We start from the raw sequence: 21,285 nt of genomic DNA on the forward strand, positions 1-21,285 counted from the left end.
GAGATTGAAGTGGTAATAAAAAAAATTGTCAACAAAAAAAGTCTAGGACCAGACAGATTCACAGGTGAATTCTGTTAGACATTCAAAGAAGAATTGGTACCAATCCTGCTGACACTATTTCAAAAGAGAAAGAGGGAATCCTCCCTTAATCATTCTATGACGCCAGTATCACCCTAATACCAAAAACCAGGGAAGGACATAACAAACAAACAAAAAAAACCTGCAGACCAATATTCCTGATGAACATAGACACAAAAATCCTCAACAAAATACTAGCGATCCAAATCCAATAGCAGGCTGCACATGGTGGCTCATGCCTGTAATCCCAACACCTTGGGAGGCCAAGGTGGTGCATCACCTGAGGTCAGGAGTTTGAGACCAGCCTAGACAACATGGCAACACCCTGTCTCTACTAAAAATACAAAAATTAGCCACACTTGGTGGCATGCATCTGCAGTCCCAGCTACTTGGGAGGCTGAGACAGGAATCACTTGAACCTGGGAGATGGAGGTTGCAGTGAGCCAAGATCACATCACTGCACTCTAAGCTGGGCAACAGAGTAAGACTCCATCTCAAAAACAAACAAAAAACAAATCCAACAGCATATCAAAAATATAATCCACCATGATCAAGTAGGTTTCATACAAGGAATGCAGGGATGGTTTAACTGACATAAGTCAACAAATGTCATATATCACATAAACAGAATTAAAAAGAAAAATCACATGATCATCTCAATAGACACAGAAAAAGTATTTGGCAAAATCCGGCATCCCTTTATGATTAAAACCCTCAGCAAAATCATCATAGAAGGGACATACGTTAAGGTAATAAAAGCCATCTATTATACTGAGCCAACATTATACTGAGCAGGCAGAAGTTGAAAACATTCCCTCTGAGAACTGGAACAAGACGAGGATGCCCATTTTCACCACTTCTGTTCAACATAGTACTAGAAGTCCTAGCCAGAGGAATCAGACAAAAGAAAGAAAGGGCATACAAACTGGTAAAGAGAAAGTCAAACTGTCACTATTTGTGGATAATATGGTCGTATACCTAGAAGACCCTAAAGACTCATTCAGAAAGCTCCTAGAACTGGCAAATGAATTCAACAACATTTCAGGATACAAAATTAACATACACAAATCAGTAGCTCTGCTTCACACCAACAGCAGTCAAGTGAGAGTCAAATTAAAAACTCAACCCCTTTTACAATAGCTGCAAAACAAACAAAAACAACCGAAAAAAAAGTAGGAATATACCTAACCAAGAAGATGAAAGACCTCTACAAGGAAAACTATAAAACACCACTGAAAGAAATAACAGATGACATAAACAAATGGAAACACATCCTATGCTCATGGATGACTAGAATCAATATTGTGAAAATTATCACATTGCCAAAAGCAATCTACAAATTCAATGCAATTTCCATCAAAATACCAGCATCATTCTTCACAGAACTAGAAAAACTAATTGTAAAATTCATAAAGAACCAAAAAAGAGCCTGCATAGCCAAAGCAAGACTAAGCAAAAAGAACAAATCTGGAGACATCACATGACCTGACTTCAAATTATTCTACAAGGCCATAGTCAGCAAAACAGCATGATACTGGTATAAAAATAGGCACATAGATCAATGGAACAGAATAGAGAACCCAGAAATAAACCCAAATACTTACAGCCAACTGGAGAAAGGACATCCTTTTCAACAAGTGGTGCTGGGATAATTGGCAAGCCACATGTAAAAGAATGATGTTGGAACTTCATCTCTTACCTTAATAAAAATCAACTCGAGATGGATCAAAGGCTTAAATCTAAGACCTGAAACCATAAAAATTATAGAATAACCATAAAAATTCTGGAAAACCCCTTCTAGACATTGGCTTAGGCAGAGACTTCATGACAAGAACCCAAAGTTACTTTTAAGCCACAAAATTCTTGTTCATGTTTAAGTTCCTGAGGGAGATGTTCCATTATTGAGCACGTAAATTATATAGAGGTGGGGTGATTTCAGAAATGTTTGGAACCTATTGTCTGAAGTAACCAGTGAAACCCAGAAAAATTCTTAATTGTCTCTTAGTAACCAGCCTTGGAAGTATTGAATGGTTTATAATTCATCAGGAGTGATACATTTACCCCCTTGAGATTAATCATACCCTAAATAATGTGCTTTGTTCTGACAAACTTCTAAACTTTTTTTGGAATTTTCATGACCTTGCTAAAACAGTAAGTTGATAAATGGAATCAGTCTTACAACTCTCCTCATCTTTAGAACATAGAAAAAACTTGTCCCCATTATTACACAAGTATAGTGTTACAGGTAAATTTAATATCCTTAAAGTTCCTCAGTAAATCCCTGAGGCATCACTGTCCAGGTAAATTTTTTACTTTCCCAGGAAAAAACTAATTAGGTGTTGACTATCTTGATCTAAAGCGATACTGTAGAAAGTGCAACACCTATCTATAGTGGTTAAAAAAAGAAAGTAGCTTTGGGTAGCACTGAAGTTAAAAATAGTACTTGGGCTCAGTACTACAAAGAAGTGGGTAAAATGTTCATTTTATTTATGGTCTTAGGTCTTGAACAAATCTTTATCCTCATTCATTGGGTTTTTTGACTGGGAAACAACATTGTTTAAAGACTGACTTATTTTTACTGTGCCTATTTTTATACCAGTCATACTCATAAGGTATGACTCTTCTTTTCTCTATTAGGGCTTTGGACTATTGGCTTTAGTTCTTTAGTATCTGGTTTTAGAGGTATTTTGTAAACTTAGGTAGAGGTTTAGATGGGTGGATCTGAACCTTACTGCCAATATCAGTAAAACTTTTTGCCCACAAAGGTGCCACTTCATGGAGATCTTCACTTTGGTTTGATCATACACAAAATTACCAGTAAGTCAATATCCAAATTAGCTATGATCTGATTATGACCAGGAAAGTCATCAGGAATCTGAGGGGGAAAAAGAAAGAAAAAAAAAAAGCAAGAGAGAACTTAATTTTGCAATTTTGTTTACATAATAGATCCCTATCTTTTAATTTGATGGGCATGATGTCATAAAGGAAAATAATATTTCTCATTTGGGGATCTGAGGTTAGCATTTAACAGGCTGAAACAGGGAGAATATCTGTGGATTATTTGAGATACACCTGTCTGAGTAGCTCATTGACTCCAAGGGAGAGGTTACTTTTAATATTTAGAGAAATTTCTCTTTGCAAGTTTGAGAATAAAATGAGAAACTGAATACACGATTTCTCCCCATAGCAGTGTCATTGATTTGCTCACTGATTTTTTCCTTTATTTTCTTGGCTAGACCATGACAATTATTTTTCTAATGTACTTTCTGCGTATAAGTATTTATAGGTGTCTTACCAAGAGGCACCCTTCTCTAGTGCTTGACGACTATAGTGGGAGCATTTAGTTATTTTATCTGTGAAGCCATTAGTTTATTTTATTTGTGTTCTAAGCCTTTTTTTGAAGTGGATTTGGAGATCTACTAGTAGAGCTATTTATCATTACAAATTTGTTACATATTAAATTCCCTGCTTCTGTATTTAAGGCTGTTCACAAAAAGTGAGGAAAGAGCTGGAGGTCACATCTTCAGAATCTGCTCCTCAAGGAACCTATCCCTGAAGTCTCCAATGGACTCATTCTTTCCTTCTGTCCTTGCAGATGTGGTTAGAGTCAACTTTATTTTCACAGGAAGAACTTTGAGGATAGCCTCTGAAAGATTTAGTCAAACATCTACAGTTTTTCTAAATCTGCCTGGTTTCCTAAATGGTTTGAGACTTTTAAGTCATTCTTCGGATGTTCTCACTTTGCCTTTTTCATTCAGTTTTTTTTTCAGCTGATATAGATCTGAGTACAGACAGTATTATTTTTTAAAATTAGCTATGGGAATTATAATATTTTAAATTACTAACTGCAGAAAAACAGAGTTGTATGAGAATAAAAATGTAATCATGGCATACTATGTGACTCAATATTACATAATAATTACATAGTCATAACAGTGTAAATACTGACTATTAATTTAAGCCAATTTTGATATAACTCTGTTGGAAGAATAGGGGAGGAGCTATGGGGTAATAGTTGTATAAGAAAGTTAAACTTCCAACTATCATTATAGTGTCACAGGATCCTTTGGGTGTCACTTCACAAGCCAAAAACCTCTGTGGCTGGCGGTGTCTCTGCTTGAGTTTTGTTCACACCTGCTGGGGTTGTTCCATTCACTTGACCTGGCAGGCTGCACTTGGCTCACAATACTGGCTCAGATCCCATGCCTGCCAAGACCAAGCCAGGCACAGAGTGGCGAGGGGTGTGTGAGCGAGTGAACCTGGGGTCCGGCTGCTGTGCACAGCCAGGCATGCCAGCTGCTGTGGCAGGGCAGGCAGCTCCAGGTGCCGGCACAGGTGCCAGCTCTGTGTGAGGCTATGACTGGACCAGACATACTGCAAGCAGCTTCTACTGCAGGCACCAGTGTCTGGATGAGGGGAATGTGGTGGTGCCCAAAAGCTTGGAGATGCTAGGAACTGCAGAGCCCCAAAGCATCACAGCTCTCTCCTGGGGAGCCCTGAGGTCTGTGCTCGCAGAAGGGCTCCCTCTCTTCCTCTAGTCACCTGCAGTGTGGCAAGCAATGGGGAGTGTTTCGGCCTGTTTGTGTTACAGCTATTTCAGTCCTGCTGCCCTGCTTTGGCCCACAGTTCCTGGGCTGGCCTAGCCAGCACTGGCAGAGGCTGAGGAGCTATAGTGTTACAGCCCTTTTAGCTCCCACCTGCAGCTTGGCAAGCCCGCCAGGAAAGTGTTACAGCTTCTTTGGCTCCTGCCGTCTGGTGGGTTCTGAGTTCTTGTCCCATGTCTAGGAAGAATGAGGTTACACTGACAACTGGAGGGTGAGCAAGGCAGAGAAGAACTTTATTGGGTGACCAAATAGCTCTCAGTGGAGAGGAAACCTGAAATGGGCAGCTCCTTTCTGCAGGCAGGTAGTGCAGATAAGTGTCTGAGTCTGACTGAGTCCAGAGTTTTTATGGGCTCAGAGTGGAGGAAGTGTGTGCTGATTGGCCCATGGGTGGGTCCAGAAAATACCACTTGATTGGCCAAAGGCATCAAGAAAGTTCTCACTCCCCTGCCACCACTTCACCTGGAACTGGCAGCCCTGGTCCCCAGGCTTCAGGCCATCTGTGGCTTGAAGGTGGGGTTTCTCTGGGGACATCCCTTCCTGTCTAGGGGCACCTCCTGTCGCCATCAACATGCTGTTTGTAGCACCCAGGCTGTCCATCCCAAGGGGTACCCACGGGCCCACGCTGAGCCACCCTGAGCCCTCTGGCCTCCCTCCTGTGTTCATTGGTGCCCTAAGTTTCACCCTCAGAAGCAGCTTCCAGGGGGAGCCAAGGCAGCCAGGGTCTGGTATGATTCCATTTCTTTTTTCCTTCTTGCACTGCCCCAAGTGTGCATATACCTGTCCTGGTTGCGACAGTGCCCAGGCTCGGCTATCAGGACATGTCCACAACTTTGCTCCACAGTGGAGCAGACATGGAGAGCAGGGAGAGGCCAGGGAGTGGAAACAGGTACTTTAAGCTTCAGCTTCAAGGGGGCTTCCCCTATCTGCCACCCACCACACAGAGAGTGCAGAGTGCAGGGATACCAGGGTTTAGAGCTGTGGCCGGACAGCTGTAGCTGCACCTGAGAGCATGGGCTCCTGCTCCGCCAACTTAGTAGGGTGCAGGGCTCCTGCTGGGATCACCTGTTCCCAGCCCCATATGACTTCGCAGAGCCGTAGCCCTGGCTGCACCTCCCTTGCTGCAGCTGGCATCCTCACAACGGTGGCTCCAGATGGGCCACTACTGTCATCAATAAGAGGTCAAAAGATAAACTTTTTAAATTGCTAACTCAATGTATTATTTAGAAATCTGGAGCAAACAGCAGAAAAATTTGAAAGTGGTTGCCACTTTTAGACCTAATTTTTAAATGATGAGAATTACTAACTTTGATAAAAATAGAAGAACGTTAAAGTCATCTAGAATAGAAAGAACCAAACATGCAACTTCCACCAAAAGGAGAAAAAAAGAAATGGAATCATATATAGATTTTTTTTCAGAATTTCTCTGTGGTAGTAAAAATTTATTCCAATGAACTTAAAGGTGTATATGTTGCCAGGTAAGCATTTCTGCTTAGATCATAAAACTGGTTTTTGTTGTTATTGTTGTTGTTTTGAAACTCTAAGACAATAGTCTGTTTGTATACTAGGACTGTTAATTTGTTAATTTTAATTACTTTTGGTTAAAAGATATTTTTCTTAGGGAATGCTTTGGAGCAAATAACGTCCAAAGTTTAAAAATTTTAGAAGCAATGTGGTTTTTTTCCATGAAAAAAGCAACATAAAGCAAAATGCTTATGTGATGATTCTATGACAATTAAAAAATTATAAAATTGGGCCAGGTACAGTGGTTCATGCCTGTAATCCCAGCATCTTGGAAGGCCGAAGTGGGTGGATCACTTGAGTCCAGGAGTTTGAGACTAGCCTGTGCAACATGGCAAAACCCTGTCTCTACAAAAAATACAAAAATTAGCCGGGCATGGTGGCAGACATCTGTAATACCAGCTACTAGAGAGGCTGAGGCAGGAGAATCACCTGAGCCCGGGAAGGTTGAGGCTGCAGTGAGCTGTGATTGTGCCACTGCATTCCAGCCTGGGCAACAGAGTGAGACCCTGTCTCAAAAAATAATCATAAAATTGGTTTAACGTGGAATTCCAGGAGCACAAAATAATATATGTAAAAGGTATGGTTAACTTTAAATTGTGAACCCAGTTAAGATTTAAAGCTGAAAGAGAGTTGCTAGAATGTATATTTTAACTTGTCATAATTTTTAAAACAGGAAACTCTTCAGAATCAAAAGGAAACATTGGCAGAGCAACACAAGAAAGCAATGGCAGTTTTTAAAAAGCAGGTAATTTCATAAGGATAGACAAATACTACCATTTTAAATATTGCATTTCCTCCCCCTCCCATGAATATTATGGCAAGCTGTTCTCCATACTCACCAAAGACAAAAAGGAGAACAAGATATTATGGGAAGTAGAAAATGAATAAAATAATTTTTAATCACAACTGACAATAAAATGGAAAGTAGTAGAATGAGTTTGTTAGGGAGGGAAATTGGGAAAACTATTTTCTTGGAGATGGAGATATATTTTCATCTGTCCTAAATAATTTAGGTGAGTGGGATGTGTGTGTTGTTCTTTCTTTCCACTTTCCTCTTTCTTTTAGTAGAACTTCCTAGGCTCTTGCCTCTTCCATAGTACCCTTTTACCAAACTAGAGTTATAACATTATGATCAAAATCTGAGATGCAAGTAGGGAGATGTCAAGGATTAGAAGAGATGATTATTATGCACTGTAGCCTCCATAAATATCAGTCATCAGTAACTAATAGCAGTACAAAAATGAGAAAAAAATCAAGACATAAATCACTGTACATACCTTCAGCTAATTTGAATTCTGTAGCTCTTCTTGACTAAAATTTCTCTTCAGTTCCTAGTAAGAAAATATTGTAATAGTTTAAGAAAATGTGCTCATGTAAAATATCCTCTGAAAGTTTCCTTATCTCTATCTCACATCATTATTTTGTCTTCATTTTTCCTTTCCTGTATTTATCTTCATCTTTATAATACAAGTGTGTGTAGATGTATGAATTTTTTTAAGCAAATGGCTTTCTTCCTTTAATCTGAGCTAGGCCTAACCAAGGTTATGGGAGTTTTAATTGAAGGTTAGGGAAGCAAAAGCCCAAAGTGTAGCATAGTATTCTCTAGGAAAGAGCAAGTCCACATCTCTGCTGTCACAAAGGACTTTGGGCAAGATAAGGATACTCAGATATCTGAAGGGTAGAGGAGAAAGTGCTCTTGGGTTCTTTGTTTTTTAATTTGTGTGTGTGTGTGTGTGTGTGTGTGTGTGTGTGTGTGTGTGTGTGTGTTTAAAGAAAGGGATCTTGAATGTGAGGAGTGTGAAAAAGGAAATAGGAGGCCGGGCGCGGTGGCTCTTGCCTGTAATCCCAGCACCTTGGGAGGCCAAGGCGGGTGGATCACAAGGTCAGGAAATCGAGACCATCCTGCCTAACACGGTGAAACCCCGTCTCTACTGAAAATACAAAAGAAAAAATTAGCCGGGCGTGGTGGCAGGCACCGGTAGTCCCATCTACTTGGGAGTCTGAGGCAGGAGAATTGTGTGAACCCAGGAGGCAGAACTTTCAGTAAGCCGAGATCGCGCCACTGCACTCCAGCCTGGGCGACAGAGCAAGACTCCGTCTCACAAAATTTTGCCTAATACTCTTGTGTTGCTTAGAGTATTTCATAATTTTCCTTTGGTGTGTGTACTTTAGTTTTTCTGTTCTAAAATGTCATTATTTTTATTTATTCATTTAGAGACAGTCTCGCCCTGTAGCCCAGGCTGGAGTGCAGTAGCGTGATCTCAGCTCACTGCAATCTCCACCTCCAGGACCCAAACAATCCTCCCACCTCCCAAGTAGCTGGGACTTTTTTGTCAAGGAAGTCTCACTATACTGCCCGGGCTGGTCTCAAAACTCTTGGGCTCAAGCAATTCTCTCGCCTCAGCTTCCCAAAGTATTGGGTTTACAGGCATGAACTACCATGCCTGGCCTTTAAAATGTTATTATTTTTTTAAACAGGTCCTAATTTGTTAGGCTGCACAAATTTTCCCAAAGTATTGGGTTTACAGGCATGAACTACCATGCCTGGCCTTTAAAATGTTATTATTTTTTTAAACAGGTCCTAATTTGTTAGGCTGCATAAATATTGTCAATGATAATACAAATGATACTGATTTATAAAATTTTACCTTTGGAAAATGATAAAAGCTGTGATTTAGGAGTGGATGGCAAAATATTCAGACATTTAAGAAAAACTTCTGGAGGAAAAAACAAAACTTTCAAGGATAATTGGTGTCTCTGATCAGTGTGATTAAATTGCTAATTTTGAACTGGGTGTAGTGGTGTGTGCCTCTAGTCTCAGCTACTTGGGAGGCTGAGGTGGGAGATCCCTCGAGCCGTGGAGTTGGAGTACAGCCTGGGCAACATAGCAAGACCTCATCTCAAATAAATAAATACAAAGTTCATTTACTTTAGTGACTGGCTTTTTTTCTGGTTTTATATCATTATTATTTATTTTCCGAATCTGAAAATAACGTTCACATTATTTCCATTTCAAACAATATAAAGTGTTTCTTTAGTGTCAGTGACCAGTGTAGATCACTGTTAACAGTTTATCTCCCTTTATTTTAATTTTTAAAATTGTTTATCAGTTGCAAATGAAGATGTATGCCCTGGAAGAAGAAAAGGTATTTATAATTTTTAAAAAAATTTTCTATCTATTAAAAGGTATTTATTTTTACAAAATAATTTAAAACATAGCTAAATGCCTTTTATTATCTGTTGTTTACCATAAGAGAAAAGAGCATTAGTAACAAACTAATGGAGGTGGTTAACTGCTTAAAATCTTAGAAAGGACTGAAGATATAATCATGTTACTTCACTTCCGTCATTTTACAGTTCAGAATACGGAGGCCTAACAAGACTAAATGACTTGCCAAAGGTCTCACTTTGAAGTGGCAAAATTGGGATTAGAACCCAGACCTCTTCAGGTCCCAAATTAATGTTCTTACCATTCTACTGCAGTGTTTCTATTAACCATGGTATGTTTTTAGTGCTTTTTCACTGGAATTACTGTCTTTAAAAAATATGGAAATGACTTGCAACTGGGTGCAGACCAACTGGCAAAGGGGATAAAGCTCCAACAAACCTAGAAATTTATCTGACATTAAATATTTTCTCTAGCTATTTAATAGTTAATACATGTTTTTATTATCTCAATGAACATACCGTTAGTAGTAATCACTTATAGTTTATTTTTAGCCAAAGATCTTCTGTAAAAAATTCTCCCATATTTTTATATTCATTAGACAAATGCATCTGTATCTTATTAATTAGAATGTATTTATTCTAGTTGTATGAATTAAGTAATTATAAAGTGTCTGTAAGTTCTCGGGTAGGATGCTCTACTGATAAAATGATTTGTCATTATAATAAGATATTCTATTTCATGATCATTGTAACCATATAAAGGTCTTATTGTAATTTTATATTTTGAAATCATTAGAAGTGTAATTTGTCGCACAGATAGAAGGTTAAAGCCTGTGAAATATTTGGTTTAAAATAGAGATTTTCGTTCTTGAGCTCTTATATTTTACCCTTTTGTATTATCATTTACATTGGAAAATACTGAAATACAGTTTTTTACTTAAAGGGAAAATATCAGCTTGCTACAGAAATAAAGGAAAAAGAAATAGAAGGATTGAAGGAAACATTAAAAGCACTACAGGTAAAAATAAGTATGTACTGTTTAAAAAGTAGTTTGGTATTTTAGCATTTTATCAGTAAAATGCCTTTAGATATGTAAGCTACAAAGAAAAGCTGACAGAAATTTATATTTAATGTATTACATAATTTAATACTTTTTCCTGAGAGCCTTGTTTTAAAATTAGGAGTTTTGCTTTACCATATTTTACTTTAAAAAGAAATATTAAAATAATTTTTAGTATATCTTATTAATATAGTTAAGTAGATGCATTTTTAACATTTTATACATAAGGAAAATGAGTAAGGCATATATATTGTAACTGACTTACCCATGGTCCTTAAAAATTAAAATAGATAGAATTTTTACTATGTGCTAAGTACTGTGCTTATTTTCTACAAATACAAAAACTAAGAAAACACTACCTTTGTCCTTAAGTTGTTCATAGTCTCTTAGAGAATACAGAAGTATTTAACTAACGATGATTCATTCAATATATATTGAGGGTCTACTATGTACAAACACTTTTCTCAGCATTGAGGATACAGCAATGATAAACAAGACAAAAATCTCTGCCCTTGTGAAGCTTAGCCTAGTGGGGAAGACACAAAGTAAAATGAAGTAATTAGTGGAATAATGATTGTTGGGAAGACAATATTCATGCAATTTCAAACAGATAACATTAATTACAAAGAGCAAAATGTATTTGTACATTAGAAGGATCCTGAAGGTCACCACTTTAATCAAGTGATCGAGTCTAGCAATGTTAATGATACAGCTTTTCCGTGGATCCACTGTTGTTATGCAATAAGGAGGACCGAACTTCACCTATGTAATTTTCTTGCCAAAAATATTATTTGAAATCTAATTATGATGAAACAATTGACACAATCACAATGTGTGGCACATGCTATAAGACATCTAGGCTGGACTCAAAAAACTTCATTGTTAAACAAGGAAACAATAGACACTGGGGCCTACTTGAGCATGAAGGATGGGAGGAAGGTGAGGATCAAAAAAGGACCTATTAGGTTCTCTGCTTATTACCTGGGTGGTAAAATCAGCTGTACAACCAACCCCCGTGACATGCAATTTACCTGTATAACAGACCTGCATATGTACCCTTGAACCTAAAAGTTCAAACCAAACCAAAACAAAAAAAACTTCAGTGTCATGAAAAAAGAAAGGGGAGCTACTTTTGATTAAAATAATAGAGGCCAAGGCAGCAGATCACTTGAAGTCAGGAGTTGGAAACCAGCCTGGCCAACATGGTGAAACCCTGTCTCTACCAAAAATACAAAAATTAGCCAGGCACGGTAGCAGGCGCCTGTAGTGCCAGCTGCTCAGCAGGCTGAGACAGGAGAATCGCTTGAATCTGGGAGGCAGAGATTGCAGTGAGCGGAGATCATGTCACTACACTCCAGCATGGGTGACAGAGCGAGACTCCATCTCAAAAAAAAGAATATGTAATATGTGAACTTTCACTGGATCCTGGATCAAGAATAAAACCAGCCATAAAAAATTGGAGAGGGCAATTGGGATATTTGAATATGACCATATATTAGATTATATTATTGAATTATTTTCCTAGGTATAATAATATAGTAATGACCTAGGTATAATATTATCTTAGGCATAATATTATGGTTATAAAAAGAAAGTTCTTATTCTTAGAAAATATATGATTAAGTATTTAGGGTGCAATCACCTATTAGCTCCAACTTACTTTCAGATAGTTCAGAAAAAAACGAAAAGTATGTGTATATATAAACACAAAGAAAAGTATGGAAAAATGTTAACATACATCCTAGGCTGGGTGTGGTGGCTCATGCTTGTAATCCCAGCATTTTGGGAGGCTGAGACTGGAGGACTGCGTAAGCCCATGAGTTCGAGACCAGCCTGGGTAACATAGGGAGATCCTGTCTCTATAAAAAATTGAAAAAAAAATTAGCTGGGTGTGGTAGTGAGCACCTGTAGTCTTAGCTACTCCAGAGGCTGAGGTGGAAGAATTGCTTGAGCCTACAAGGTTGAAGCTGCTGTGAGCCGTGATCAGGCCACTACACTCTGTTTCAAAAAAAAAAAAAAAAAAAACCTTGTGTTTTTTATCAACAAAAAAGTAGTGATCAGAAACTCTAGGGAAAACATAACTATATGAGAAAGATATAAAGCAAGTTAAAATTTGATGTGGTTCTGAGCAATTGATGGAATGTAAGAAGAGAAGAGGCCCAGCGTGGTGGCTCATGCCTGTAATCCCAGCATTTTGGGCGGACGAATTGCTTGAGCCCAGGAGTTCAAGAACAGCCTGGGCAACATGGTGAAACCGCGTCTGTACAAAAAAATATATACACAAAAATTAGCCAGATATCGTGGTGCGTGGCTGTAGCTCCAGCTACATGGGAGGCTGAGGTAGGAGAATCGCTTGAACCCAGAAGGTTGAGGCTGCATTGACCTGTGACTGCGCCACTACACTCCAGCCTGGGTGACAGAGTGAGACCCTGTCTCCAAAAAATATATATATATATGTAGGTCTTGAACGTAGTAAAAAAGAGAAGATACTTAGGTCCCGATCATAGTAAAATGGTTCTTCAAGTAGCACACTAGAACTATATAGAAGGAAATGTATTAGTACCCCCGTTAGACTCATGCGTTAAATGCTACCTATATTGATTGTAATAATGTAAACACTGTTGGTTTACATTTTTAGAATTAACCTGTAAATGAAGTATGGAAAACTTACTTATGGTTACCAAGTAAGACTTAAATATTATTAAGTTTGTTAATACAAAAATAATGATGTAGCAAGAAGTTGAGGTTGATATCCAACAATAATCTTTCAAGCTGATGAAACAAGAAATAAAGGTCCAAGTTTACTATTTGAAGTTTACATAGCTATAAAATTTAGTGTAACCATACCCCAGTTTAAAATGATACTAGTAGCTAAATGTTTTTTCTCATGATTTGGAAAAATTAAAAAAAAAATTTTTAGAATTGAGAAAACAGAAATGACCATTGTAGCTAATGTAAAAACCCCTCTCTGTTTTCTTTTCATTTTTTCAAGTTTCAATTTTATTACAAGTTTTTAAATCTGGGACTAGTTTTAAAAAGAAAAACAACATACAACAACTTGAATTCTTACTTCAGCCCAGGGTTTTTGTTTTTTTTTTTTTTTTACAACCAAACTAAAAATTACTACATGGGAACATCAATGCAACAAACAAGTAAAATTTTTAAACTCAAGCCACACACTTATAGTTAATAATCACAGTAAGGGACATTGCCAAAGAGCAACTGATGCCTCAGTGAAGTTTGAAAGAAACTCTACCTACTGTGAAGGCAGAGAAGAAAGAGGCAATCAATTCTGCTTCAAAGAAATCTGCATAGAAATGGAAAATGCTAATGCCTTTACCACAAGTGAAACTGCAAAGCCTCAACACATGGAACCCACTCCAGAGAGCACCAAATGTTAAATTGGAGCCAAGGTAGAACTGAACGTTTAATTTCCAGCTATGTAATTTGCTGAGCGTAACACCAGGTGTGGAAGCCAGCTGCAGGCAAACTTTAATTTTTTTTTGAGATGGAGTCTCACTGTGTTGCCCAGGCTGGAGTACAGTGGCACACTCGGCTCATTGCAATTTCTAACTCCTGGGTTCAAGCAATTCTCCTGCCTCAGCCTCCCATGTAGCTGGGATTACAGGCGCCTGCTACCATCCCCAGCTAATTTTTGTATTTTTAGGAGTGATGGGGTTTTGCCACATTGGCCACGCTGGTCTTGTACTCCTAACCTCAAGTGATCCACCCACCTTGGCTTCCCAAAGTGCTGGGATTACAGGCGTGAGCCACCACACCCAGAGAGCAAGCTCTTTTAAAAACATGAACTTTATGAACCATAAATTCCAAAACAGAACACTTCTGCATTACTGTTTGAGTTTCAGAAGGGCACCACAAGGCATCACGGTCTTTGAAAGTCACTCACGGCAACAGTTGCATCTTCCCAGCCTTGGTAGCCCCCTTTCACAGTTCTCTAACCTCTGGACACATTGCAGTACACCACTTTGTGGAATGACTTCTGACATTAAATCCAGTCATGGCCCAAGTGACATGAGGCACCTAATTTTTTTTACAGTCTCTTGAACTGGTCATACTTACATCTTTTGCCTAATTTTTTTTTCTTGGTATATCTTGAAAAATATTACATTTTTCCTACTAAAAAGTCAGTAAGAGAATATGTTCATTTTGCTTACGTACTTTGTTCTTTTAACATTCCTTCTTGGCCGGGCGCGGTGGCTCAAGCCTGTAATCCCAGCACTTTGGAAGGCCGAGACGGGCGGATCACGAGGTCAGGAGATTGAGACCATCCTGGCTAACATGGTGAAACCCCGTCTCTACTAAAAATACAAAAAACTAGCCGTGCGCGGTGGCGGGCGCCTGTAGTCCCAGCTACTCGGGAGGCTGAGGCAGGAGAATGGCGTAAACCCAGGAGGCGGAGCTTGCAGTGAGCCGAGATGGCGCCACTGCACTCCAGCCTGGGCGACAGAGCGAGACTCTGTCTCAAAAAAAAAAAAAAGAAAAAAAAAATTCTTCTTAAATTGTTTTGTTGTCATTCATACATATTTAATTATCTGGATAATATAGAGAGTATTTTTTTTATTTGTTTATTTTTTTAAATTATAAATTCTAGGGTACATGTGCACAATGTGTAGGTTTGTTACATAGGCATATGTGTGCCATGTTGGTTTGCTGTACCCATTAACTCATCATTTAAATTGGGTATTTCTCCTAATGCTATCCCTCCTCCAGCTCCCCACCACATGACACACCCCGGTGTATGATGCTCCCTTCCCTGTGTCCAAGTGTTCTCATTGTTCAGTTCCTACCTGTAAATGAGAACATGCGCTGTTTGGTTTTCTGTCCTTGAGATATTTTGCTCAGAATGGTGGTTTCCAGCTTCATCTATGTCCCTGCAAAGGACATGAACTCATCCTTTTTTATGGCTGCATAGTATTCCATGGTGTACATGTGCCACATTTTCTTAATCCAGTCTATTGTTGATGGTCATTTGGGTTGGTTCCAAGTCTTTGCTATGTGAATAGTGCCACAATAAACATACGTGTGCATGTGTCTTTATAGTAGTATGATTTATAATCCTTTGGGTATATACCCAGTAATGGGATGACTGGGTCAAATGGTATTTCTAGTTCTAGATCCTTGAAGAATCTCCACACTGTCTTCCACAATGGTTGAACTAATTTACACTCCCACCAACAGTGTAAAAGCATTCCTATTTCTCCACAACCTCTCTAGCATCTGTTGTTTCCTAACTTTTTAATGATCACCATTCTAACTGGTGTGAGTTGGTATCTCATTGTGGTTTTGATTTTCATTTCTCTGATGGCTAGTGATGATGAGCATTTTTTCATGTGTCTGTTGGCTGCATAAATGTCTTCTTTTGAGAAGTGTCTGTTCATATCCTTTGCCCACTTTTTGATGGGGCTGTTTGTTTTTTTCTTGAAAATTTGTTTAAGTTCTTTGTAGATTCTGGATATTAGCCCTTTGTCAGATGGGTAGATTGCAAAACTTTTCTCCCATTCTATAGGTTACCTGTTCACTCTGATGGTAGTTTCTTTTGCTGTGCAGAAGCTCTTTAGTTTAATTAGATCCCATTTGTCAATTTTGACTTTTGTTGCCACTGCTTTTTGGTGTTTTAGTCATGAATTCCTTGCCCATGCCTATGTCCTGAATGGTATTGCCTAGGTTTTCTTCTAGGGTTTTTATGGTTTTAAGTCTAACATTTAAGTCTTTGATCCATCTTGAATTAATTTTTGTATAAGGTGTAAGGAAGGGATCCAGTTTCAGCTTTCTACATATGGCTAGCCGGTTTTCTCAGCACTATTTATTAAATAGGAAATCCTTTCCCCATTTCTTGTTTTTGTCAGATTTGTCAAAGATCAGATGGTTGTAGATGTGTGGTATTATTTCTGAAGCCTCTGTTCTGTTCCATTAGTCTATATATCTGTTTCAGTACGAGCACCATGCTGTTTTGGTTACTGTAGCCTTGTAGTATAGTTCGAAGTCAGGTAGCATGATACCTCCAGCTTTGTTCTTTTTACTTTGGATTATCTTGGCAATGAAGGTTCTGTTTTGGTTCCATATGAACTTTAAAGTAGTTTTTTCCAATTCTGTGAAGAAAGTCATTGGTAGCTTGATGGGGATGGCATTGAATCTATAAATTACCTTGGGCAGTATGGCCATTTTCACAATATTGATTCTTCCTATCCATGAGCTTGGAATGTTCTTCCATTTGTTTGTGTCCTCTTTTATTTCCTTGAGCAGTGGTTTGTAGTTCTCCTTGAAGAGTTCCTTCCCATCCCTTGTACGTTGGATTCTTAGGTATTTTATTCTCTTTGTAGCAATTGTGAATGGGAGTTCACTCATGATTTGGCTCTCTATCTGTTATTGGTGTATAGGAATTCTTGTGATTTTTGCACATTGATTTTGTATCCTGAGACTTTGCTGAAGTTGCTTATCAACTTAAGGAGATTTTGGGCTGAGACGATGGGTTTTTCTAAATATGTAATCATGTCATCTGCAAACAGGGACAATTTGACTTCCTCTTTTCCTAATTGAACACCCTTTATTTCTTTCTATTGCCTGATTACCCTGGCCAGAACTTCCAACACTATGTTGAATAGGAGTGGTGAGAGAGGGCATCCCTGTCTTGTGCCAGTTTTCAAAGGGAATGCTTCCAGTTTTTGCCCATTCAGTATGATATTGGCTGTGGGTTTGTCATAAATAACTCTTATTATTTTGAGATGCATTCCATCAATACCTAGTTTATTGAGAGTTTTTAGCATGAAGAGCTGTGGAATTTTGTCAAAAGCCTTTCCTGCATCTATTGAGATAATCATGTGGTTTTTGTCTTTGGTTCTGTTTATATGATAGATTACGTTTATTGATTTGCATATGTTGAACCAGCCTTGCATCCCAGGGATGAAGGCCACTTGATCGTGGTGGATAAGCTTTTTGATGTGCTGCTGGATTCGGTTTGCCAGTGTCTTTTGAGGATTTTTGCATCGATGTTCATCAGGGATATTGGTCTAAAATTCTCTTTTTTTGTTGTGTCTCTGCCAGGCTTTGGTATCAGGATGATGCTTGCCTCATAAAATGAGTTAGGGATGATTCCCTATAGAGAGTATTTTCAATGCAAAAGAAATTCCTTCATATGGCTGACTTTCTATGCAAGAGGCATATGGATTTGCCTTATTCAACCCCGAACATAGTACAGGTAGATGTATAGGGTACCTCATGGTCTGCTGAACATGATACATGAATAGAGTAGAGCAATGAAGATACTTGTGATTTCCCCCAACCCCCTAAATTGAAACTTAAGTAAAATTTCTGTTGAATTTAAGGATCTGATATAAATCCACTAGGCAAGGAAGCCTCTTAACCAATGTGTAGCATCTTCCCTCCCTCCTTTACTTTGGTAGTTACTACTTCTCTTTCTCCCTTTTTCCTTCATAAGATCATACTCTGGTATGTGCTAGGTACAGGAATAAGAAACCAGATAGTGCCCTCTCTTAATGGTGCTCATAGTCAAGAGACTCTACTTACTGAATTCTAACACAGAAAACAAAAATCATATTCCAAAAAGACTAATTATTTTTGCTTTAGTGGATTCTTTCAATGTATTCCATTTCTGTTTAAACGTAGTACCTTCTTAGTTCATTTCAAAGGGATGGGCTTAGAGCAGGGCAACCTTCCTACATCTAAATTACCTGACAAATAAAACTTTGTGTGTGAAAACAGTATGCTTAGAGGGCTTAATAAAGATATTTGCTGATTGTTCTGTAGATTTTAAGTAAACTGTTTCTGTCTATTAATGACTTATTACATAGTCCTGTGGTAAGATGCTTTCTTTCTCAGCTTCAGTTTTCCTTTAGGTAAAATGAAGAAATTGAACTCCATCAGCATTTCCCAAACAAGACCATTTTGTGAAACAGTGTCTGCATTCTTTACCCTGGATAATAGGAATGAGGAAGTGGAGGAGAGGGCTCCAGTCACGCTCCCAGAAGAGGCATGAATAAAGAGAGGATAGGTAGATGTCGTAAAACCCAGATTGGGAGTAATGGGATGGATGATCTCTAAGATATTCAGCTCCAAAGCTCTATTTTATTATTTTACTTCATTAAATATAAACTTACTTAATTTATTATATTATATTAATTCCTCTTATAGAACCGAAGGGATATTTAATATATAACATGTTATTTCTAGTTTTGAAGCTTAATTTTATTAGGCCATACCTAATCACATGGACAAAAGGAAATTAGATTTCTGGAGCTTTGAGTTTATACATTTATGCATGAGGAATTCTTAGATATTTGGGTAATTTTATAGTCTGGAGAAAGATAGAAGGAAATGTAATAAAAAAGCAAAGCTCTCAAAGTCGGGAAGGTAAAAAATACATCCTTCTCAACAAATGGTACAGGAACAGCTGGACATCCATAGGAAAAAAATGAATCTAGACACAGATTTACACAAAATTTAATTCAAAATGGAACACTGACCAAAATGTAAAACACAAATCTAAAAAACTCCTAGAAGATAACATAGGGGAAAATCTAGATGACCGTGAGTTTGCTGATGACTTTTTTGATACAACACCAAAAGCATGATTTCTGAAAGAATTGATAAGCTGGACTTCATTAAAATTAAAAACTTTACCTACTCTGGCTTGTCAAGAGAATGAAAAGACAAGCCACAGAGTAGGAATAAAAACATTTGCAAAAGACACCTCTGACAAAGGACAGCTATCCAAAATAACAAAGACCTCTTAAAACTGAACAATAAGAAAACAATCTGATTTCAAAATGGGTCAAAGATCTTAACAGACACCTCACCAAAGAAGATATACATACAGATGGCATATAAGTTTATGAAAAGATGCACCACATCATATGTCATCAGGGAAATACAAATTAAAACAACAAAGATACACTACTCACCAACTATGTGGTTGTGGCCAGGCGCAGTGGCTCACACCTGTAATCCCAGCACTTTGGGAGGCCGAGGCAGACAGATCACCTGAGGTCAGAAGTTTGAGACTAGCCTGGCCAACATGATGAAAACCCGTCTGTACTGAAAATACAAAAATTTGATGGGGTGTGGTGGTGGGCACCTGTAGTCCCAACTACTTGGGAGGCTGAGGCAGGAGAATCGCTTGAAGCTGGGAGGTGGAGGTTACAGTGAGCTGAGATCGCACCATTGCACTCCAGCCTGGGGGACAAGAGCGAGACTCCATCTTGAAAGAAAAAAAAAAAGTGGTTTCCAGGGGTTGAAGGAGGGAGAGATAAAAAGGCAGAGTACAGAAGATTTTTATGGCAATAAAAATACTCTGTATGATACTGTAATGGTGGACACATGTCACATAGTTGTCCAAACTCATAGTATGTACAATACCAAGAATGAATTCTAATGTCAGCTGTGAACTTGGGGTGATAATGATGTCACTGTAGGTTCATTAATTGTAAGAAATGTACCGGTATTAGTCCATCCTCACATTGCTATAACGAGCTACCTGAGACTGTATAATTTATGAACAAAAGAGGTTTAATTGACTTACAGTTCTGCAGGCTGTATAGGAAGCATGACTGGGAGGCCTTAGGAAAGTTAAAATCATGGTGGGAGGGGAAGTAAGCATGTCTTACCCTGGCAGAGCAGGAGAGAGAGACAGCTAAGGGGGAAAGTGCTACACACTTTTAAACAATCAGATCTCATGAGAATTCCATCATGTGAGATAACACTAGAGAGATGGTGCTAACCATTAGAAACTGCCCTCATTATCCAGCCACCTCCCACCAGGCCCCTCCTCCAACAATGTGGGAATTACAATTTGACATAAGATTTGGGTGGGGACACAGAGCCAAACCATATCAGTACCCCTCTGGTGGGGGATTTTAATAATGGGGGGTTATGTATGTGTGGGGCAGGGAGTATATGGTATATCTCTTTACCTTCCTCTGGATTTTGCTGTGAACCTCAATCTTCTCTAAAAAATTCTTTTAAAAATCACTCTCAGTCCTACAGCTTTCTAAGTTGAATTACAATAATTATTTTTATTACTAAAATATTTGTCTATTTTCTTTGTTTTACAATTTAAGAGTTCTTTTGTGACATGATAATTAATATATTTATTTCTGAGAACAGTTTAAGTCTTTATCACTTCAAGTATTACCTTCCCCAATGAGTCTTTATATTTTCTCCTTTCAACCTCCTAAGAAGATATATTTTGAATCTTCTCATTCATCCTCCATGTCTCTATACCTGATACACTTTCTATTTCTTTATGCCTGTGAGCTTGCTGTATCTCATGTAATTTTTTTTCTTTCTTTATTTTTGAGATGGAATCTCGCTGTGTTATCCAGGCTGGAGTGCAGTGGCACAATCTCGGCTCACTGCAAGCTGCGCCTCCCAGGTTCACGCCATTCTCCAGCCTCAGCCTCCCAAGCAGCTGAGACCACAGGTGCCCACCACCACGCCCACCTAATTTTTTGTATTGTTAGTACAGACAGGGTTTCACCATGCTAGCCAGGATGGTCTCAATCTCCTGACCTCGTGATCCGCCCGCCTGGGCCTCCCAAAGTGCTGGGATTACAGGCGTGAGTAATTTTCTGAGATATATCTTTTAGTTCACTAATTCTTCAACTATGTTTTATCTGCCATATAACTTATGTTTTAAGTTTTTTATTTTATAATGACCTTTTTCTTTTATAGATGTTCTATTTGGTGCTTTTAAAAATCTGCCTTTTTCTAGTGTCTTATATTTTTTCATATTTCTTATTTATCTTTTATGTCTCTAATCATTAAAAATATTTTTAATAATATCTTTGAGATTCTTCTGTTATTTTTAAATATTGGTGG

General features: G+C 38.3%; 1 protein-coding gene and 1 long non-coding RNA gene across 2 annotated transcripts in view; one reads left to right on the forward strand and one right to left on the reverse strand.

Moving 5' to 3' along the window:
• Nucleotides 1-21,285, forward strand: part of CCDC73 (coiled-coil domain containing 73) — a 184,979-nt gene that overhangs the window by 80,320 nt on the left and 83,374 nt on the right. Inside the window, exons 4-6 of the mRNA XM_026454068.2 lie at nt 6,877-6,948; nt 9,314-9,349; nt 10,315-10,389. Coding sequence (XP_026309853.1) covers nt 6,877-6,948; nt 9,314-9,349; nt 10,315-10,389 — 183 coding nt within the window. The remainder of the gene's footprint in view (nt 1-6,876; nt 6,949-9,313; nt 9,350-10,314; nt 10,390-21,285) is intronic.
• LOC111554669 overlaps nt 1-21,285 on the reverse strand; it is a 42,970-nt gene that overhangs the window by 5,983 nt on the left and 15,702 nt on the right. The window contains exons 2-3 of the long non-coding RNA XR_002735315.1: nt 7,481-7,534; nt 1,778-1,824 (exon numbers count right to left, since the gene is read on the reverse strand). This is a non-coding gene — a long non-coding RNA (uncharacterized LOC111554669). The remainder of the gene's footprint in view (nt 1-1,777; nt 1,825-7,480; nt 7,535-21,285) is intronic.

This window comes from Piliocolobus tephrosceles, chromosome 13, assembly GCF_002776525.5.
Source record: "Piliocolobus tephrosceles isolate RC106 chromosome 13, ASM277652v3, whole genome shotgun sequence".
Lineage (NCBI taxonomy): Eukaryota > Metazoa > Chordata > Mammalia > Primates > Cercopithecidae > Piliocolobus > Piliocolobus tephrosceles.